The 20,010-nt window shown below is 43.1% G+C and overlaps 1 protein-coding gene across 3 annotated transcripts in view; it reads right to left on the bottom strand.

The window, feature by feature from the left end:
• The window catches only part of NBR1 (NBR1 autophagy cargo receptor), a 30,337-nt gene that overhangs the window by 7,821 nt on the left and 2,506 nt on the right, over positions 1-20,010 (bottom strand). For 2 of the 3 annotated variants that reach the window (XM_032396453.1, XM_032396452.1), the window contains exons 2-16: positions 18,003-18,113; positions 15,175-15,237; positions 14,432-14,450; positions 13,187-13,209; positions 8,375-8,548; positions 7,592-7,669; positions 6,902-7,116; positions 6,224-6,391; positions 5,733-5,942; positions 4,007-4,166; positions 3,626-3,916; positions 2,767-2,916; positions 2,213-2,288; positions 1,463-1,573; positions 1,055-1,219 (exon numbers count right to left, since the gene is read on the bottom strand). In XM_032396453.1, coding sequence (XP_032252344.1) covers positions 1,055-1,219; positions 1,463-1,573; positions 2,213-2,288; positions 2,767-2,916; positions 3,626-3,916; positions 4,007-4,166; positions 5,733-5,942; positions 6,224-6,391; positions 6,902-7,116; positions 7,592-7,669; positions 8,375-8,548; positions 13,187-13,209; positions 14,432-14,450; positions 15,175-15,237; positions 18,003-18,104 — 2,005 coding nt within the window. In that variant the 5' untranslated portion in view covers positions 18,105-18,113. The remainder of the gene's footprint in view (positions 1-1,054; positions 1,220-1,462; positions 1,574-2,212; positions 2,289-2,766; positions 2,917-3,625; positions 3,917-4,006; positions 4,167-5,732; positions 5,943-6,223; positions 6,392-6,901; positions 7,117-7,591; positions 7,670-8,374; positions 8,549-13,186; positions 13,210-14,431; positions 14,451-15,174; positions 15,238-18,002; positions 18,114-20,010) is intronic. The other variant, XM_032396454.1, reaches the window with a different exon arrangement.

Raw genomic sequence — 20,010 nt, 5'->3', positions numbered from 1 at the left:
TGGGGGGGAGGGGGAAATGAGTGTGTGTATTTTAAACAGAAGTGAGACAAATCGTATTTAAAAGTATAGGTCTTGGGGGCGCCTGGGTGGCTCAGATGGTTAAGCGTCTGCCTTCGGCTCAGGTCATGATCCCAGGGTCCTGGGATCGAGTCCCGCATCGGGCTCCCTGCTTCTTGGGAGCCTGCTTCTCCCTCTGCTTCTCTCTCTCTCTCTCTCTGTCTCTCATGAATAGATAAATAAAATCTTAAAAAAAAAAAAAAAAAAGTATAGGTCTTGGGACGCCTGGGTGGCTCAGTCTGTTAAGCGTCTGCCTTGGGCTCAGGTCATGATCCCAGGGTTCTGGGATCGAGTCCCACATCAGGCTCCCTGCTCAGTGGGGAGCCTGCTTCTGCCTCTCCCTCTGCCTGCCACTCCCCCTGCTTGTGCTCTCTCTCTCTCTCCCTGACAAATAAATAAATAAAATCTTTTAAAAAAATAAGCAAAAGTAGAGGTCAAATTTTATTATAATAAACACCAGAAATTTTCCCATATTATTTTGATGCACTAGAATTTGAAGTTTTGGATAGTTCTTGAAATACATAGTATGGTCTCTACCTATCCAACACCTAGAAGTTTCTGTTATAAAGGAAATTAATTACAGCAGAATTTAACCTTGGGAAACTTAGTTTGGTACTCATGCTTCTGCCAACTGTTTCCTGGACTGTGTCCTTGGAGAAAGGACACAACTACAGCTGCCAGTGCAGGTCTCTGCTGAAGAGGTCAGTCAACTTACAGGAAGACTCCTCAGTGCAGAATTCAGGCAGCAGAAGCAGCTGCTGTAGTTCTGCCCCTGAGAAAGGGTGAAGCTGGGGTATGGTGGCTACTTTGCTTCTGAGGCTATAATTACAACAGTCAGGTACAGTGTGTGGAGTTTACAGAAACCACCATGATCCAAATTCTAACAAAGATCACCCAACCGCCACTCTCAGTGACGAAGAGCCCTTCTTCCTACTCAGGTCGGGCAGTCACAATTCAAACAGCGCCCTGCTAGCTGGGGGAACTCGGGGACACTCACTGTGCAGGGACTTCTGTCTGCAAGGTGGGTTGTGATCCGGGGCAGCATCCAAGGTAAGGGATCGGATTACAGTCTCACACACGAATTGGGTCCCACTCAGGTCATCTTCTGCTTCCTCCACTGAGGCAATGTTCGGAGCCTTCCTCTTCACTGACACTGTGGGATCTGAAAGACACGAGCCTTGTCTGTACTTGCTGTTGAGGAGCTTCCTCCAGTTACGTACCCATGCGGATCCCATGCCAAGGAACAGCTGCTGTCGGCCCATGTGAAGGTGAGGAGACTTCACAAAATGAGAAGCTACAGAAAACCCACTGAGATGCTAAGGTAAGTGTAGGAGGGAGTTTGTGTGAAAATGGTGTAATACGGGAGGGGACAATGCATATACTTGACAAATATTTAACCCCTTACCGGGAAGCACTTTAAATCCCGCCCCTTCGCTCTCTTCCTGTATCTGCCCCAAGCCTGGCTTCTCTATTAAAGGATTGTCATGCGGCAGAGGAGACATGCAGGGAGTCATATCTGGAGAATGAAGACAGAAGAACCATCAACCAAAAAAAAAAAAAAAAAGCAACACATCATTAATGGTGTCTAGAAGCAACAGCTCACAGGCTTCTTGCCTCCTGCAGGGCTGAAATAAATCTAGGTATGCTTCAAGGTCTGTTGTAAAGAATTTCTCCAGACCATTAGGTGTGGAAGTATTTCAGATCAATGAATGCAAGAAGGGTCACAGTCGTCTGGCCTGAGAAACCATGGCCAAGACACAGAACCAGGAATGTAAAGGAATAAAAGGACATAACATTTAGAGAAAAATGAAGACCCCCCCCCCCGCAAAGATTTTAAGTAATCCCTACACCCAACATGAGGCTCGAACTCACAAACCCAAGACCAAGAGCCATACGTTCCACTGAATGAGCCAGCCAGGTGCCTCAAGGGTCCCTTTATGGTGGAGAAGCCTTGCACAAACATGTATTGCTGACTCTGACAGACAACAGGGAAAAGGAGGAAAATGGACCCATGGGTGCAGTTTTAATGTCACGCTGTAGGAGAAATCCTTGCCATGTATTTCCTCGGAATAAGATTCTCACTACCAGGGTCTACGATGTAGCACTTTTGCGTCTGTTAATAAAATAAACAACATGGGTTGAATGACATTCTTACCCACGGGAGTATTGTGGGGCACTCTCTCCAATTCTTGGACAATGTTTATATCCAACAGCTCAAAGGACAGCAGGTCCTGAGGACAAAAAGGGCAACGTTAGGCTACTTGCAGTGGATGTTGGAGCCAGGTTTTGTCTGAGGGGACTTGTAGGCCATTGAGCTCCACACCTTCCTGGACTCTGTTCAAATTCATGCCTCACACCTCAGTCAAGTGAAATCAAGATGAATGAAGTGGGAACTAGACGTCCAAATAACCAAGTGGCAGGAAAGAGAAAACGCAGTGGGGGTGAAAAGTGAACCCGAAAAGCAGAAACGCAGAGGCAACTAAAGGGAAGCTGTGGGGAAGCCCAAGATTGAGTTCCTGATTCAGAAGAAACATTTAGAGGCCTGCTTCCACAGGTGATCCCCCTGCCACTCAATGCATCTGACTCGATCCAAGTGGGCAGATCTCTAACTCCCTGGGCACCGCCTGTGGCTACACCACCTTCTCAACAGGGGAAGGACTTCCTCCACTGCCTTCTGTCCCTTGCCCCCCAAAGTGCTCAATCTTCCACCTGGGCAGTCAGAAGGTCCACGGATGGGATATAAAGCTCCCTCTCGCTGGCAACATGTTTTGTCTTCTGTGTGACGCAGGTTCCTGTCCCTTTGGTCTGCTCAGTCGCTTCATCAAGCTGCATTTCTTCTTTAGCCAGAAGAAAAGTTTCCTATACAGACAAACCATTGGGACAAATTTTAGGCCCTCAACTGAACTCAAAAGGAAAACTGACAGTTGCCTCCCTAAAAACCAAAACATTGCTGCATCTTGTTTCGAGATCTTAGACTTACGGAAAAGTTGCAAAAATAATACAGTGTGTTCACTTACTATCCCCTTCACCTAGCTTCCTTTAATGATGAGTTAGATTAACCATAGTAACAACTGTCAAAAGCAGGATGTTAACTTTGGTTAACTAAATCTAAGCAGTAAAATGCTCTAAAAAACAGTGCTCCACCGCCTGGGTGGGGGGGGGGGGGGAGAGAAAGAAAAAAAAAAGTGCCCCAGTAATAAAGGGAAGTTGCTTAAAAAAACTGCACCAACTAAAAACAAGGGCAAGACTTCCTTAGTATTTAGGGAACACACGCATGGGATGTTCAGGAGAGAGGACTGTTAAGGAGCAAAGCCATCACTCCGGCCGTTCAACAGGCCAGGCAGCCCCGTCTTCCCACGTGCAGGCCAAACTTCATTACAAAGAGATACAAAAGCACTGAGGAATGCCTACACCAAGATCCTAAGGACATGCAAACAAAGCCCAAGGAATGGGCCCAATGGAAGCATACTGGCGTGTTAGCGGGAGGAGCTACCCTTTCCTGATTTCTGGAGGAACGACCAGCTGTGAGCGGGCTGTTGTAGCGTTAGTCTCCCCTTCCAATGCTCACCTCTTGCTGGCAGGTGAGCTCATTAGCTTTGCTTGAGCGAATCATGCCCTTTTCAATGTTCTCAGGGCTCTCTGTGGAGGGGAAAGGATCCACTATGATACTGCACCAGATCCGAGGCCCAAACTGCTGGCCTTTGTGAGAAAGACGCCAATGGGAAGTGTATGTTCCCTCCAAGGCTGGTGCGATGAACTCCACAGACACAACCCCCACATGGCCGGCCTTCAGGCAGGGAACCAAAACATCCTTCTTTTCTGTAGAAGCCAAAGTTAGGTTTCCCCACATGAACTTGAGCTGAAAACAACAGGGATAAGAGAAAGAAACCTTGTCAGCTTTCTGTCACTTCAAATGACCTCATCTTCATTCCGTGGGGGAAAAAAATACCTTTGTGTCTCCACTCCATTTGACATTTCCTGTATTTTTCATCCTCCAGTGTTTGATAAACTTGGTTCCCGGTTGAAGGTGAGTCCCATCAGGCAAATTCTCATCCACAAATGCTGCACTGAGGGTCGGCATAACCGGGGCACAGGGCTGCAAAGGGAGCCTGAACAGAAATTCAGACAGTCACTTGTGTTGGGTACGATGGCTTCTGAATACCTAACACTGTGCTTCAAGAGGCTGAGAGTGACACAATGTACTGATCCATTTGCCTTAAAAATAATACTAATGGAGGTGCCTGGCTGGCTCAGTCAGTGGAGCATGCGACTCTTGATCTAGGAGTTGTAGGTTTGAGCCCGACGTGGGGGTACAGATTACTTATAAAACCTTTAAAAAAAATAATACTAATAAAATTTTTGAAAAAACAAGACGGGCACCTGGGTGGTTCAGTTGGTTGGGCATCCAAGTCTCGATTTCAGCTTGGGTCATCTCAGGGTTGTGGGATTGAGCCCCGTGTTGAGCTCCGTGCTCCATGGGGGGTCTGCTGGAGATTCTCTCCCGCCACCCCTCCTCCCACACTCTCACTCTCTCAAATAAATAATTGATTTTATTTGTTTATTTGAGATAGAGAGAGAAAGAGTGTGCGAGTGCACACGAGCAGGTGGGGGAAGGAGGCAAATGGAGAGGGAGAAGCAGACACCTTGCTTAACACAAAGCCCGACATGGGGCTCAATCCCAGTACCCCAAGATCATGACCTGAGCTCAAGTCAGATGCTTAACTGACTGAGCCACTCAGGCGCCCCATAAATAAATAAATCTTAATAAATAAATAAATAAAAATAAAAAGACAGATTTGGGGCACCTGGCTGGCTCATTTTGTAGAGCATGCGACTCTTGATCTCTGGGTTGTTAAGTTTGAGCCCCATGTTGGATGTAAAGGTTAGTTAAAATAAAATCTTAAACAACACAACAATAAACACCACCAAGACAAATCTTACTCCCGAACTGAAAAGCTCTGGTGAGGATAAGCATCCATAAAGAAAAGAACTAGAGAGTCAGGCTCTTCAAATCCCAACTGCCTCCACTGAAGAGAGGTCATACCATCCAGTTTGGAACCTTACTGGCTGCTCTAAGAGTCAACAATGACCACCAAACCACCCTTTATGAATGCGAGGATGAGAGAATGGGAAGTTTTAATTTTTTTTAAGATTTATTTATTCGAGGGCGCCTGGGTGGCTCAGTCGTTAAGCGTCTGCCTTCAGCTCAGGTCATGATCCCAGGGTCCTGGGATCGAGCCCCACATCGGGCTCCCTGCTCGGCAGGAAGCCTGCTTCTCCCTCTCCCACTCCCCTGCTTGTGTTCCTGCTCTCGCTATCTCTCTCTCTGTCAAATAAATAAATAAAATCTTTAAAAAAAAAAAAAAAATTTATTTATTCGAGTGAGAGAGCGAGCTCGTGTCCATGCTAGTGAGTATGCGGAGAGGGAGAGAGAAACTTCAGCAAACTCCCCACTGAGTTTGGAGGACTGACACGGGGCTTGATCTCAAGACCCTGTGATCATGACCTGAGCCAAAGTTGGATGCTTAACTTGACTGAGCCACCCAGGCGCCCCTAGCATGGGATTAAGAGTTTGGGTGTTAGGAACTGCCGATAAGTAAGAGAAAACCTGGCTGAAGTTCCAATTTGGAAGGCTGAACCTCCAGCCTTGGTGCCCGTCCTGGCCCCAGGCTTACATCAGGGTGTTCGACTGCAGCAGGCTCTCGGGCCGGCCCAAAGGGGACCTGGGGCTCTGGAGTCCATGGATGGAACTCCACAGATGAATCTTCCTATGGAGTTTCAGCTGCTTTTTGAGTTCCTTGACCTCTGCCTTTCGCTGCTTCTTCTCAGCTCGCAACCTTTGCTTTTCTGCTTTAAGAAAATTCTTGTCGACCTGTTTCTGGAGCCTGTGAGGTAACAAATGAAAAGTCTTAGAAAACAAACCTCATAAACAAATCTTGAAGCTATTTTGAGCCACTTGTAGCCTCCATCAGTGCCAGCTTCTAGCTTAACTTTCTTTCTACAGTTCTCATTTCTGTCTCATTAGCTTCGGCTCATCGTCCCCATTGTCACACATCAACTGGAAATGCCCAAGAACTAAGGAGACTGCAGTTCTGTGATTCATGCCCCATCACCACAACCAAGATGCCCATCCAAAAACAAGCCTCCCGTGTACTTATGGTTTTACCTGGCTTGTTCCAGAGCAGCAGGGAGACGAGGGGCAGGGAACCTCGGATGAGAGAACGCTTCAGAAGAACCCACCACAGGTCTCCGCAACTTCAGCAGGATGTGGTTGGAGTCATGGGCATACGGCCCCGATTCACAATCTTCACAGATATTGTAGGATGGGCACAGGCTGTGGGGAAAAGCATGGCAAGTGGGAAGTACCAGACGTAGTGAGAGAGGAGACCAGACTTCCATACTGGCTATATTCCTAGCTAAGTGGTAACCTGAGCATCTCACCTGGCCATGCCCTGTCTCAAGTTTCCTTATTAATAAAATGAAGGTAACAGCACTTAATATGTATCCATTTCAAAGGAAAATCTATGGGAGAAAACAAGACATGAAGGCATATGGAACAACAGGGAGAAGATAATCCCTGGTGATATAATTTTGTTTTGGGGAACATAACTTTATCTGGCTCTGTTAGTTCAAATGTATATCCAAACACATCAACAATCTGAATAGTTACCTTTTAAATAGTATTTCTTGTGGGTGACGAATGGCTTGTTTCCAATCTAGAGCTTCTATCTATGTGTGATGCTCAGAGATAGAGTATGCCCAATTTCCCTCTACCTCTCCAGAATGCCAGGAAGGCCTGTTCAGAGGTCTTCTAACAGCTCCGCGTTCCGAAGGGACCGCTCACCTGCACTGGTAGCGCACACCGATGATCCTCCTTTGGCAGCTGTTGCAAGCAATATGCCAGTTGAACTGGTTTTCTGGCAAAAACAGTGTTTCCTCTGAAATGGGCACTGAGACTTCTGATGGACAGGAACCCAAGGATGGGTTCTGGAGGACTAGCTTCTCGTGTAATTTCTGTTCAAGTTTCTCAACTGTTTCTTTAACCACTTGTTCTCTGAACTAGAATACAGAAGATGGGAAAAAAGCCTCAGTTCCAACATTGGAAAAAAGCCTGAAGATATCAAATAGACCAGATACCTTACTGTCTCTGGTATAAGAACATCATAAACAGTTAGTAGCTACTGAATGAATGGACAGAGATGTAGCAAAAGAAGGTCTATTCTTTCCACATGTATACTGGTTCAAAGGGGATACCAAGAAATCGTTTTGATGAGTAAATTTCTAACCTCTTCCTTCTCAAGCATAGAGACTTGTTCCTTTCCCTCATCCTTAGAATGAGGCTCCCTCTTTTTCCGATACATCCCTGTAGAAGTTAGGAGCTTTCTGGACTAGTACTGCTCTAGTTTGGAAATGATTAGCTACTCCTTCTTATTCTGCACCAGAGGCAGCAGACATCTGAGTTCAGCTTTCTATTTCTCCCACACTCCACCTGTGCCAATAGGCTGCTAAAACCCACACCAGAGAGAACACTCACTGTCTCCAGGTAGCTTGTGAACCAGTCTGGGGGCTTGTCTTGAGGCTGGTCTGCGTCACGGGGAGCAAGTGGAAACCGCTGCAAGGAAACACAACCCAAGATCCTGGAGGTTGCTTTTTTTTTTTTTTTTAAAGATTTTATTTATTTATTTGAGACAGAGAGAATGAGAGAGAGAGAGAGAGCACATGAGACGGGGGAGGGTCAGAGGGAGAAGCAGGCTCCCCGCCGAGCAGGGAGCCCGATGCGGGACTCGATCCAGGGACTCCAGGATCATGACCTGAGCCGAAGGCAGTCGCCCAACCAACTGAGCCACCCAGGCGCCCAGGAGGTTGCTTTTTTTTTTCCTGTTTAAGATAATTATTTTTTCAAAAAGATTTTGATTTTTTTTTTTTTTTTTAAGTAATCTCTACACCTAACATGGGGCTCGAACTCACAACCCTGAGATCAAGAGTCGCATGTTCTACCAACTGAGACAGCCAGGCGCCCTTGTTTAAAATCATTTTCCTGAAATGCAATACTTCGAAGTTTCTTTTGTCAGGTAACAGAAATGTATGGTCAAAAAAACCCAATAAAGAGTATGACAAGGTACAAAAGGAAAACAAAGTCTCTATTATCACCCTCTTGCCCCTTCTCCAGAAGTAAGCAGTTACCAGTTTCAGAAAGTCAGGCAGAGATGGTCATAGTAACTCCCAAATCTTTGATGGACAGCTCAAATGTTACACCAGAGACAATGAGACCTAAGGCTAGAAAAACTATGTAGAGACAGGTCCATTCCCTTCATACCTGGGCTGTAGGCCCCTCTGGGGTCTTCATGTCTGATCCTAAGACCCTCACCAGTGACGAATAATGTGCAAGTGGCTTCTTCCCTGCCCTCACGACTGGCCGCTTTTCTGGTACAGCTGGTGGCGGGGCTTCGTGGACTTGCATCTGCAGTTGGTTTCCCTGCTTCACTGCCATCTGAGAGGATACATTATGAAATAAAGACATACCATGTGATTCTCCTTTCCCAAATGAAATCTCAAAGACATCTGAACACAAGGGGTATGATGATTTATGCTGAAAATATTAGAATTTACCTTTATTTTATTAAATCTAATGGCATATACTATGCTAATAGTCATCCTGCTGTTTTTTTGCCTGAAGTGTTAACTAGGAATGGTTTTATTATCAAAAACACAAAAGTAGGTTTAGGACAGCACTTTATTAGGTGAGATGTTCTCATTAACTGGGTTACTACTTTTCTGTTGAACTGGTTTTTTTTTTTTTTTTTTTTAAAGATTTTATTTATTTATTTGAGAGAGAGAATGAGATAGAGAGAGCATGAGAGGGGGGAGGGTCAGAGGGAGAAGCAGGCTCCCTGTTCAGCAGGGAGCCCGATGCGGGACTCGATCCCGGGACTCCAGGATCATGACCTGAGCCGAAGGCAGTCGCTTAACCAACTGAGCCACCCAGGCGCCCCTGTTGAACTGGGTTTTTATGTATGACCCCACTTCTGGGTTTTTATTTATTTATGAGAGAGCGAGCGAGCATGAACAGGGAGGGGGCTGAGGGAGAGAGAGAAACAGACAAACCATTGAGCAGGGAGCCTGACGTGGGGCTTGATCCCAGGACCCTGGGATCATAACCTGAGCTGAAGGCAGATGCTTAACCAACTGAGCCACCCAGGTGCCCCATCCCACTTATGGATTTTAACCTCAACTTTTCAAAAAAGTCAATCCCAGACTACCAGAACCCAAGAAACTTAAAGTTATATCCTATAATTAAGCATTTATTTTTCCATTAAGAATAGTATTTCGGAAAACATGCTTGGGTGGTTACCTCTTTTTGAAGAGCATCTTCTTTTTTTTTTTTTTTTTTTTTAAAGATTTTATTTATTTATTCATGAGAGACAGAGAGAGAGAGGCAGAGGGAGAAGCAGGCTCCCAAGGAGCAGGGAGCCCGATGTGGGACTCGATCCCAGGACCCTGGGATCATGACCTGAGCCGAAGGCAGACGCTTAACCATCTGAGCCACCCAGGCGCCCCTGAAGAGCATCTTCTTAAAAATCCTATTTTGAAAACTCTACTTCAGGGAACATTTGAGGTTCCATGAAGGTACTCCAGTGTCCAAGAAGAGATTAGGGGTCAAGTCCATCTGTTTCTAGATCTCCCCACTTGTCACCCAGTGACAAGAACTATTTTTTAATCTATTTTTACATATTAAGACTTAAGCTTCCATTTAAAAATAGCATTCTATGGTCAAAAAGTTTGAAAGGTATTATTTTAAGATCAGGGATCAGCAAATTTTCTTAAAGGGCCACATAATAAATATTTTAGGCGTGCAGGGGCGCCTGGGTGGCTCAGTTGTTAAGTGTCTGCCTCCAGCTCAGGTCATGATCTGAGGGTCCTGGGATCGAGCCCTGCATCGGGCTCCCTGCTCTGCGGGAAGCCTGCTTTTCCCTCTCCCACTCCCCGTGCTTATGTTCCCTCTCTTGCTGTTTCTGTCAAAAAAATAAAATCTTAAAAAAAAAAAAAAATTTTTTTTAGGCTTGCAGGCCATACGGTTTCTTCTCAAGTCTGCACAAAAGCAGCCACAGACAATATGTAATAGGAATGGCTGGATTCCAATAAAACTTTATTTATAAAAACATATGGCCGGCCCACTGGCTAGTTTGCCAGCCCCTATTCTAGACCATAAACCAAGAAGCTGGTAGTAAAATGTATCTATATAGTCTGTGGAAAAAAACTGCTCAAGAAAGGACTATAATGACATGTGTCAAAATATAAACATGGGATCTTATTATAGCAAGTACTATGTAAAAATGTATATAAAAAGTCTTGCTTCTTGAGACAGGGCAGGCTTAAACAACATCTAGACTCCCGAGGTCTGAGATTTCTTTCTTTCTTTTTTTTAAAAGATTTTAGTTGAGGGGCGCCTGGGTGGCTCAGTCGTTAAGCATCTGCCTTTGGCTCAGGTCATGATCCCAGTATCCTAGGATTGAGCCCCGCATCAGGCTCCCTGCTCTGCGGGAAGCCTGCTTCTCCCTCTCCCACTCCCCCTGCTTGTGTTCCCTCTCTCGCTGTGTCTCTGTCAAATAAATAAAATCTTAAAAAAAAAAAAAAAAAAGATTTTAGTTGAGAAAGAGCGCGCGAGCGTGTGCACTGGAGCACAAGTGTTGGGGGGGGGGAGGAGCAGAGGGAGAGGGACAAGCAGGCACCCTGCTCTGCAGCCATCAATGTGGGGCTCGATACCAGCACCCTGAGATTATGACCTGAGCCGAAGGCAGAAACTAAACCGACTGAACCACCCAGGCATCCCCCGAAGTCTGAGATTTCTGACTAAACAGGTAAACAGTGATTATGGGAAAGACAGAAGAGTTTTGAAGCCCACAGACTTTTTTTGAGTGAAACTACCGTAGCTTCTGAGAATAGGGAAAGCGAAAAGCCAGGAGTTGGTAAGGGGTGAAAGGGTGTGGGGGACAGCATGTTACAACAGCTTAAAAGCAAAAAGGAAATGGGGTAGCTAGGTGGCTCAGTCAGTTAAGCATCCGACTCTTGATTTTGGTTGGCTCAGGTTGTGATCTCAGGGTCATGAGATCGAGCCCCAAGTTGGGCTCCCCGCTGGGTGTGGAGCCTGCTTAAGATTCTCTCTCTCGGGGCGCCTGAGTGGCTCAGATGGTTAAGCGTCTGCCTTCGGCTCAGGTCAGGATCCCAGGGTCTTGGGATCGAGCCCCACATCAGGCTCCTGGCTCAGCAGGGAGCCTGCTTCTCCCTCTCCCTCTGCCTCTCTGCTCATGCTCTCTCTCTCTCTGTGTCTCAAATGAATAAAATCTTAAAAAAAAAAAAATTCTCTCTCCCTCTGCCCCACCCCATCGCTCCCCGTACATTCTCTCAAAAAAAAAAAGGCAAAGAGGAAATAGGAAGACCACATGAAAACTGGGAAGAAGGAAATTGTGAAGCATGAGATTACTCAGAGATGAGTATCTCAACTAAGAGAAACCAGGGTGGGGCCCGAATGTCCAAAACCAAGAGACAGCTGGTAAATAAGAATTTCTGAATAAAAACCAAGAAGACTGGCTAAACTGTTGAATCCAGTGGCACCCACAATGGCGATTTCGACCAGGCAAGAGAAAGGGTTAAACCAGCTCCCAATTTGAAACAATCTTGCCTTGGGGCACCTGGATGGCTCAGTTAAGCATCAGACTTTTGATCTCAGGATTTTGAGTTCAAGCCCTACCTTGGGCTCCACAATGGGCACTCCATGATGGAGCCTACTTAAAAAAAGAGAATCTTGGGGCGCCTGGGTGGCTTAGTCATTAAACGTCTGCCTTTGGCTCAGGTCATGATCCCAGGGTCCTGGGATCGAGCCCCGCATTAGGCTCCCTGCTCAGCGGGAAGCCTGCTTCTCCCTCTCCCTCTCCCACTCCCCCTGCTTGTGCTCCCTCTCTCCCTGTCTCTCTCTCTCTGTCAAATGAATAAATAAAATCTTTAAAAAAAAAAGAGAGAATCTTCCCTTTCCCTCCCTAGACCAAAAGTGATTGTGGAAAAGAGTTTAGTCGTGGATTAGAAGTTCATAAAGGATAGTCAAACTTTAAAGAAAAAATCTTAATTACAGAGGTGGTAATGAAGGGACAGCTGGGCACACCTTAAAGAAGTGACCTTGAGGAATGCTCTAAATCATTATTGACAAACAAGAGGTGAACTCAATAATTTGTACCTTAAATTCTCCTGCATTATCCTATAACATTCTATAGGAAACAAGGTAAAGGAAGACGAAAAGTGTGGACCAGAAAGCATCATTTCAGTTATTATTATTTTTTTAAGTAGGCTCCACACCCAGCGTGGAGCCCAGTGAGGGGCCTGAATCCATGGCCCTAAGATCAAGACCTGAGCTGAGATCAAGAGTCAGACGCTCAACCGAATGAGTCACCCAGGAGCCCCTCTTTGTATTTTTAAATGCTACAATGGTTATACCAAGACCAAAAATGAGAGGAAACAATAACTAGAAAAGAATCTTTATATCAGGAGCTGCCTGGCTGAGTGGTAAGCCCTACTCATCATATTCTCTCTAAAAATCTGTTCTGCTGGGACGCCTGGGTGGCTCAGTTGGTTAAGCGTCTGCCTTCGGCTCAGGTCATGATCCCAGGGTCCTAGGATCGAGTCCCGTATCAGGCTCCTTGCTCAGCAGGGGGCCTGCTTCTTCCTCTGTCTCCTGCTCCCCCTGGTTGTGCTTTCTCTCTCTCTGACAAATAAATTAATAAAATCTTAAAAAAAAAAAAAAAAAATCTGTTCTGCTGTGTTTCATTAATGTCTGCCCATGGCTACTGGAATTCAGGTTCTAGTTTTAATAAATTTTTAAAAAAAGATTTTATTTATTTGTTTGTTTGTTTGCAACAACAAACAAGAGAGGGAGATAGCACAAGCAGGGGGAGGCGCAGAGGGAGAAGCAGGCTCCCCGCTGAGCAGGGAGCCAGATGCAGAGCCTGATCCCAGGACCCTGGGATCATGACCTGAGCCGATGGCAGCTGCCTAACCGACTGAGCCCCCCAGGCACACCTAGTCAGTAAATAGTTTTAAAATTATTTGAAAATAAGATGAAATGATCAATGATCGTTACCTTAAGTGCTTCTTCATACTCTCCTAAAAAGACAAAGAACATATACTGTGATATTTCTTCACCAGCCCAAAGATTCTATTTAAGTACAGCCAATCCTTACTTTTAAGGATTTTTTGCTTACAATCCTTATACATGAACAGCTGCTACCTTTTTGCTGACAAACTCCCTTCCGATCCCATTGTAAATAGAAACTACTTGTAGATTAGTTCTCTCTCTTAAATTCCCCTCCTTCTGCTACTGGAGCCTTCCAGCTACTGAAACCTCAACCCAGCGGCCTCATACTAGGTTTAGGGAAGCTCAGGACTCAAGAGAGTTCATGCGTATTGTTAATACAGGCAGGCCTCAAACATACTGCAGGTTTGGTTCCAGACCACTACAATAGTGAATATCGCAAAAAAGCAAGTCAAATGAATTTTTCTGTTTTCCAGTGAATATAAAAATTATGTTTATACTATCTGCAATCTATTAAGTGTGTAACAGCATTATGCCTAGAAAAAAAAAAAGTACATACCTTAATTTAAAAAAATACTTTATTGCTAAAAAATGCTAACCATGATCTGGGTGTTTAGCAAGTCATAATTATTGATCACAGATCATTATAATATATATAATTTAACAATGAAAAAGTTCGAAATATTGAGAGAATTGTCAAAATGCGACACAGAGTGAGCAAATGCTGTTGGAAAAAGTGATGCAGGGTTGCCATAAACCTTCAATTTGTAAAAAAAAAAAAAAATTAGAGCTGGTTAAAATAAGCTTTGGCGGGGCTAGCCTGGGAGCCTATTCTTCAAATAGAACATTGTTCCTGTGGGAAAAGGTGCTCCAAGCTCTGAACAACCAACCATCTTATAATTAAATTCTGGAATACCACTTTATATGTTTGTAAGTTGACAGTAATATATATACCAAGTCAGGGACAAAGGCAACACCAGGAGAACGGAGTTGTATGTGTTGAACTGGGAGGCATATTTTCAGAAGATTACCATCTTAAATATAAGAGAACCTTCCATTAAAGCTGTCCTTAGGGTCCAATCAAACGCACTAATCTATATACAAAAAACTGCTACAAAATAAAAATCCGCTATGTATCTAATGCCGATGGCTGAGTGAATCAGATGTCAATTTGCTGCATACTAAATTCCACTCTAAAATAAATATTGCAGCAAGATCTGAGTGGAAGTGTATACACTCATGAACAGACTAAAGCTTTTAAATATGGCTGAACAGGTTCTCTCAGGAACTCACCTTGACTATTGATGGATACCTGTAAAAGGACAAAAGCAACAGTGAATATAAACTTCCTGTCAGTTGAACATTTTTGTTACTAGGACCAGCCTCACAGATAAGATGCACAATCTCAGATTGGGGGTCAGCTTTTCCATTATCATGAACTAATTGTGAATAATAATTAAGGACTTTTATTGCTTAACTCCTGTATCCTCCTTATATTTCAGGTACATTAAGAGGCAACATAATACAGTGGTTAAGAGCCTGAGCTCTGGAGCCAGAAGGTAGGGAATGAACCGCTACTCTACTATTTCCAAGCTTTTGTGCTTCTGGGCAAGTTACTTAGCCTTTCTGGGCCTCAGTTTCCTTATGGGTAAAAGATAAATAATAACATAACACCTAATACATAGTAGTATTGTTAGTCTGACATGTAACCACTCAATAAAGGTTTGCCATTATTTTTATTATTATAAACTAAATGGCAGCTTGTAAGATATTTGAACTGTATCACTATATAGTTTTAAAAGTTATCTCTCAAATTTCCTTCTTCAATGTTGCTTCCTTATTTCTTAACTCCATCTCAGATGCCACTGTTGGCTCAGAACATGCAATTTATCAAGTACATTTAAACCACTACACAATGAAAAAAACCACTACACAATGAAAAAAACACTAGTCTGAACTTTTCAATCCACCATCACTCTTGAGAAATAAGATCCCTATTCTGGATACCTTGCCATGGGTACCGTCATATACTTTACCTCTTCATTTTCCTCATCCAGGTATTTTATTTGAATAGTGGTCAGATCAAATGAAACTTTTACCTGCAAATGAAATGTACATGCTATATGATCAAGATATCAAAAAGGCAGGTTGTAACAGAATCCCAGAAGTCATAAAAGAAAGGATGGGCATATTTCATTATGTAAAAATCAAACATTTAAATGGCATAAAAGAAAAAAACCATGAACAAAGTCAAAAGACAAAGAATAGTGGGGGGGGTATTTACAACTCATAACAAAGGGTTATTATCTGCAATACACAAAGACCATCTGCAAAACTGCTAATTGTTAAGATGAACACAACCCAGGTAAAAGGGGGCAAAAATGTATAGAGATTTCATACAAGAGAAACAGTTGTGCCCAACAAATATATGAAAAGATGTTCAACCTTAATGGTAGTCAGAACAATGTAAATTTAAGCAATGAGATGTCATCTCAACAGAATGGTGAAAAAATTTGAAAGCCATAATTTCCAATGTTGTCAAAATCCAGGGCATTGTCATACATTTCTTTTATTTTTTAAAGATTCTATTTGAGAGAAAGAGAGAGACGGCACAAGCAGGGGTAGCAGCAGGCCGAGGGAGAAGCAGTTTCCCTATTGAGCAAGGAGCCCGATGTGGGACTTGATCCGAGGACCCTGGGATCATGACCTAAGGGGAAGGCAGGAGCTCTAAAGCCAGGTGCCCCTTGTCATACATTTCTATGAGGTGCTACAATTGTTCTGCAAAGCACCTGGCAGTATCTATTAAAATTTAAAATTACAGGCATTGTGACCCATTAATCTCTCTTTGGGAAACTATCCTACAGAACAGTGCATAAGTTATAAAGACAAAAAGATCTCTCCCGTAGTTTATTATACAATGGTAAAAAGCAAAACAACAACAACAAAAAAACCCTTTTTTTGAGGGCACTGAGTAAGTGAAATAACAATGAACTCATAGATACAGACAACACATTGGTGGTTGCCAGAGGCGGGGGTGGGAGGTGGATGAAATGGGTGAAGGTGGTCAAAGGTACAAACTTCAGTTATAAAACAAGTCCTGGGGATGTAAGGTACAGCATGGTAAATACAGTTAATAATACTGTGCTGTAGGGCGCCTGGGTGGCTCAGTTGGTTGGGCGACTGCCTTCGGCTCAGGTCATGATCCTGGAGTCCCTGGATCGAGTCCCACATCGGGCTCCTTGCTCAGCAGGGAGTCTGCTTCTCCCTCTGACCCTCCCCCCTCTCATGTGCTCTCTCTCATTTTCTCTCTCTCAAATAAATAAAATCTTTAAAAAAAAAAAAAATACTGTGCTGTATATCTGAAAATTGCTAAGAGAGTAGATCTTAAAAGTTCTCATTACAAGAAAAAAATTGTAACTATGTGTGGTGACAGATGTTAGCTAGACTTATTGTGATCATTTTGCAATCTATACGAATAGAACTGTTATGCTGTACACCTGAAACCTATATGTTATAGGGCAATTATACCTCAATTAAAAAAAAACTAGATACAATCTTTCAGTAAGAAATGGTTAAATTATGGTAGGACAATACCAAAATATTGTAGACAATCCATAACTTTAAAAAGGATGAGCTCAGATCCTTATCTATTGATCGAGAACTCTCTGTAATATACTGTTGGGGAAAAAGAGCACGCTGCAGAATTATGTTTATAGTATGATCCTAGGACGAAATCTGTATGAACATGGAAAATGTGGATAAGTATATACAGAGCTGTTAACACTGGTTACCCCAAAGAGGTGGGAATAGTGGATGGAAGGAGGAAGGAGTAGAAAGATAGTAACTTTTTCTTTATATATATTTGGATTGTTTCACTTCTTATAATGGGCACGTATTACCCTTTTATAATTTAAAATTTACAATAAAGAAAAAAGTTCAACTCATTTAACTACTAGAAAAAGAACACTAACTGTGTTTAATTTTCAGATCATTTGACAAACAGACCCAACTTTCTGGATAACCACCTGTTTAGAACAGTATAAAGAAATAATTGCTGGAAGACAGAGAACTAGATCAGATCATCTTGTGAAGTCTCCCCACCGTTTTTTTTCCTTTTTAGTTATCATTCCACATAACCAAATAAAAGCAGGTTTTTACCAGAGTTTCGTTGGATAAACACAGTTGTGTAGGAAGTAAAACATTCACCACTGCAAACCAAACTAAAACAGAAGAGTACAAAGGGCAAACCAAGAGGAGGAAAGGCACTAACAACACAAGAACAGATGAGTAGTTAAGCACCTGTGGGAGTTTTTCTGCTCAACTTTTTTTTTTTGTAAGTAGGATCCAGGCCCAGTGTGGAGCCCAATGCAGGGCTCGAACTCACTACTCTGAGATCAAAACCTAAGCTGAGATCAGGAGTCAGATGCTTAACCAGCTGAGCCACCCAGGTACCCCACTGCACAACTTTTAGATACTCAACCTCTGACCTAGCAATAAAAACGATTAGCTTGCAAAACATAGGTTATATCCTTGGTGGTTCACAAACCACAGGAACATATCTGCTCTCAGGCAGAACATTTAGCTGGGGCCTGGTTAGGGTGAGGCCCACACCGATTCATTCCTCATGCTGTTTCTAAAATAAACAATTTTTAAAAGTCCTAGCTGCAAATTAAATAATTTGTTTGTACCCCGGGGGGTGGTGGTGATGGTGGTGCACATCTATATGAATACTGAACCCCTGTCAAAGGTAATTTTCCAAAAGGCCTAAAAAAGGCAAATATGACAGCTATGAAAACAACACAGCTAAAAATAGCTACCTTTGAAAAAATTACACTTAAAGGATGGAGAAAAAAGTAACACTCACCATAGCTTCGACATCAGCCCAAGTTGTATTTTCTGGATCGGAAACCAGAAAGCTTTGAGTTTCATTTTTAAAAGTCACATTTAGAGTAACCTGTGGTTCCATGCTGTGGGGCTAGAGTTGAGAGGATGGGGGAGAGAGAACACACATTAGAGCCAGTTCTATAAACTGCATAAACAGGCATTCAACAAAAGCTCGTGAAGACCTAATACAGGCTAGGCTAGGAAGATACCTCAGTGAATACAACAGTGTCTCTGCTCTTTTGCTGTCTATCTGTTTAAAAGATTTTATTTATTTACCAGAGAGAGAGAGAGAGAGAGAGCATGAGCAGGAGGGAGAGGGAGAAGCAGGATCCCCACTGAGTGGGGCTCAATCCCAGGACCCTGAGATCATGACCTGAGCCAAAGGCAGACGCTTAACCGACTGAGCCACCCAGGCACCCTCTTCTCCTATTTATAACCTGGTGGGTGGCTTAAAACAAACTCACTGTTTTGTTTTTTATTTTGTACTATTTTTTTTTATTATGTTAATCACCATACATTACATTAGTTTTTGATGTAGTGTTCCAGGATTCATTGTTTGCGTATAACACCCAGTGCTCCATTCAGTACGTGCCCTCTTTAATACCCATCATCAGGCTAACCCATCCCCCCACCCCCTCCCTTCTAGAACCTTCAGTTTGTTTCTCAGTGTCCATAGTCTCTCATGGTTCGTCTCCCCCTCCGATTTCCCCCCCCTCATTTTTCCCTTCCTGCTATCTTCTTTTTTTTTAACATGTAATTTTGTTTTTTAAAGATTTTTATTTATTTATTTACTTGAGAGAAAAACAGAACAAGAGAATGTGTGGGCCGGAGGGCAGGGGGGAAGGAGCAGAAGGAGAGAGACAAGCAGCAGACTCTGTGCTGAGCACAGAGCCTGATGCGGGGCTTGATCCCAGTAGCCCGAGATCACGATCCAAGCCAAAACCAAGAGTCGGATGCTCGACCAACTGAGCCACCCAGGAGCCCCTTTGTGTGTGTGTGTTTTTTTAAAGATTTATTTATTTTAGAGAGAGAATGCACACAAGCAGGCAAGAGGCAGAGGAAGAGAAGCAGACTCCCCGCTGAGCGTGGAGCCCCACCAATCCCACGACCCTAAGACCATGACCTGAGCTGAAATCAAGAGTCAGAGGCCCACCCAGGTACCCCCAAATCTCACTGTTAAATGCTTGTTGAGACAGTGTAAATTTTGGCCACACCCACAGAAATCATCTAACATTTGTAAAATCCTTTTAGATTTTATGGAACTTTATACGATTAGTTAATTCAATAGATACTACTGAATATCTGCTAGTAGCAGGACAGAAGAATAAGACCCATCGATCTCTAACCTCAGGGAATTTACATTCTCATAACTTGAAAGTGACATTCTACATTTTTCTTCTTGGAAAAGCAGCCTTTTCCTAAATTTGAGCAACCCAGGTTCTCTGTTAGATCAGTTTTAACAATTTAGAGGACAAAATACTAGCCAAGAAACTACACAGGGGTAGCAGTCAACACCTTTCATTCAAGTTCATGTGATTTTTTTTTTTTAATAGTTTTACTTTTTTCTTTTATGGAGAATTTCATACATAAAAGTAGAGAGTGATGGACGTATAATTAGAATAGAAAACTCAAGGCTACCCTCATTTCATCTATACTTCTGAATTGCCCCACCCAATTCCCCCTATATGGATTGACAGTAGTCAACTGTTTTAACCTAACTATAGTAATCTAATTAAAAAAAAACTATTATGGGAAAATTTAAACATATACAAAAGAGAAGGATTAATATACAATGAACCCCTAAGGACCCATCAGTTATCTTCCATAATTATCATCAACACAGGACTAATCTTATTATAGCAATACCTGTTCCCTATTGGATTATTCTGACAGACAGCCATTACTTCGTCCATAAATTGAGCATGTAACTCTTAAAAAAAAAAAAAAAAAGGCTTTTTGAAAACCATAATACCATTATCATGTCTAAG

Source organism: Phoca vitulina, unplaced genomic scaffold (genome assembly GCF_004348235.1).
Source record: "Phoca vitulina isolate PV1807 unplaced genomic scaffold, GSC_HSeal_1.0 scaffold92, whole genome shotgun sequence".
NCBI classification, from domain to species: domain Eukaryota; kingdom Metazoa; phylum Chordata; class Mammalia; order Carnivora; family Phocidae; genus Phoca; species Phoca vitulina.
Note: the sequence above shows the minus strand (reverse complement) of the source record. Positions and strands in the feature narration are given on the sequence as shown.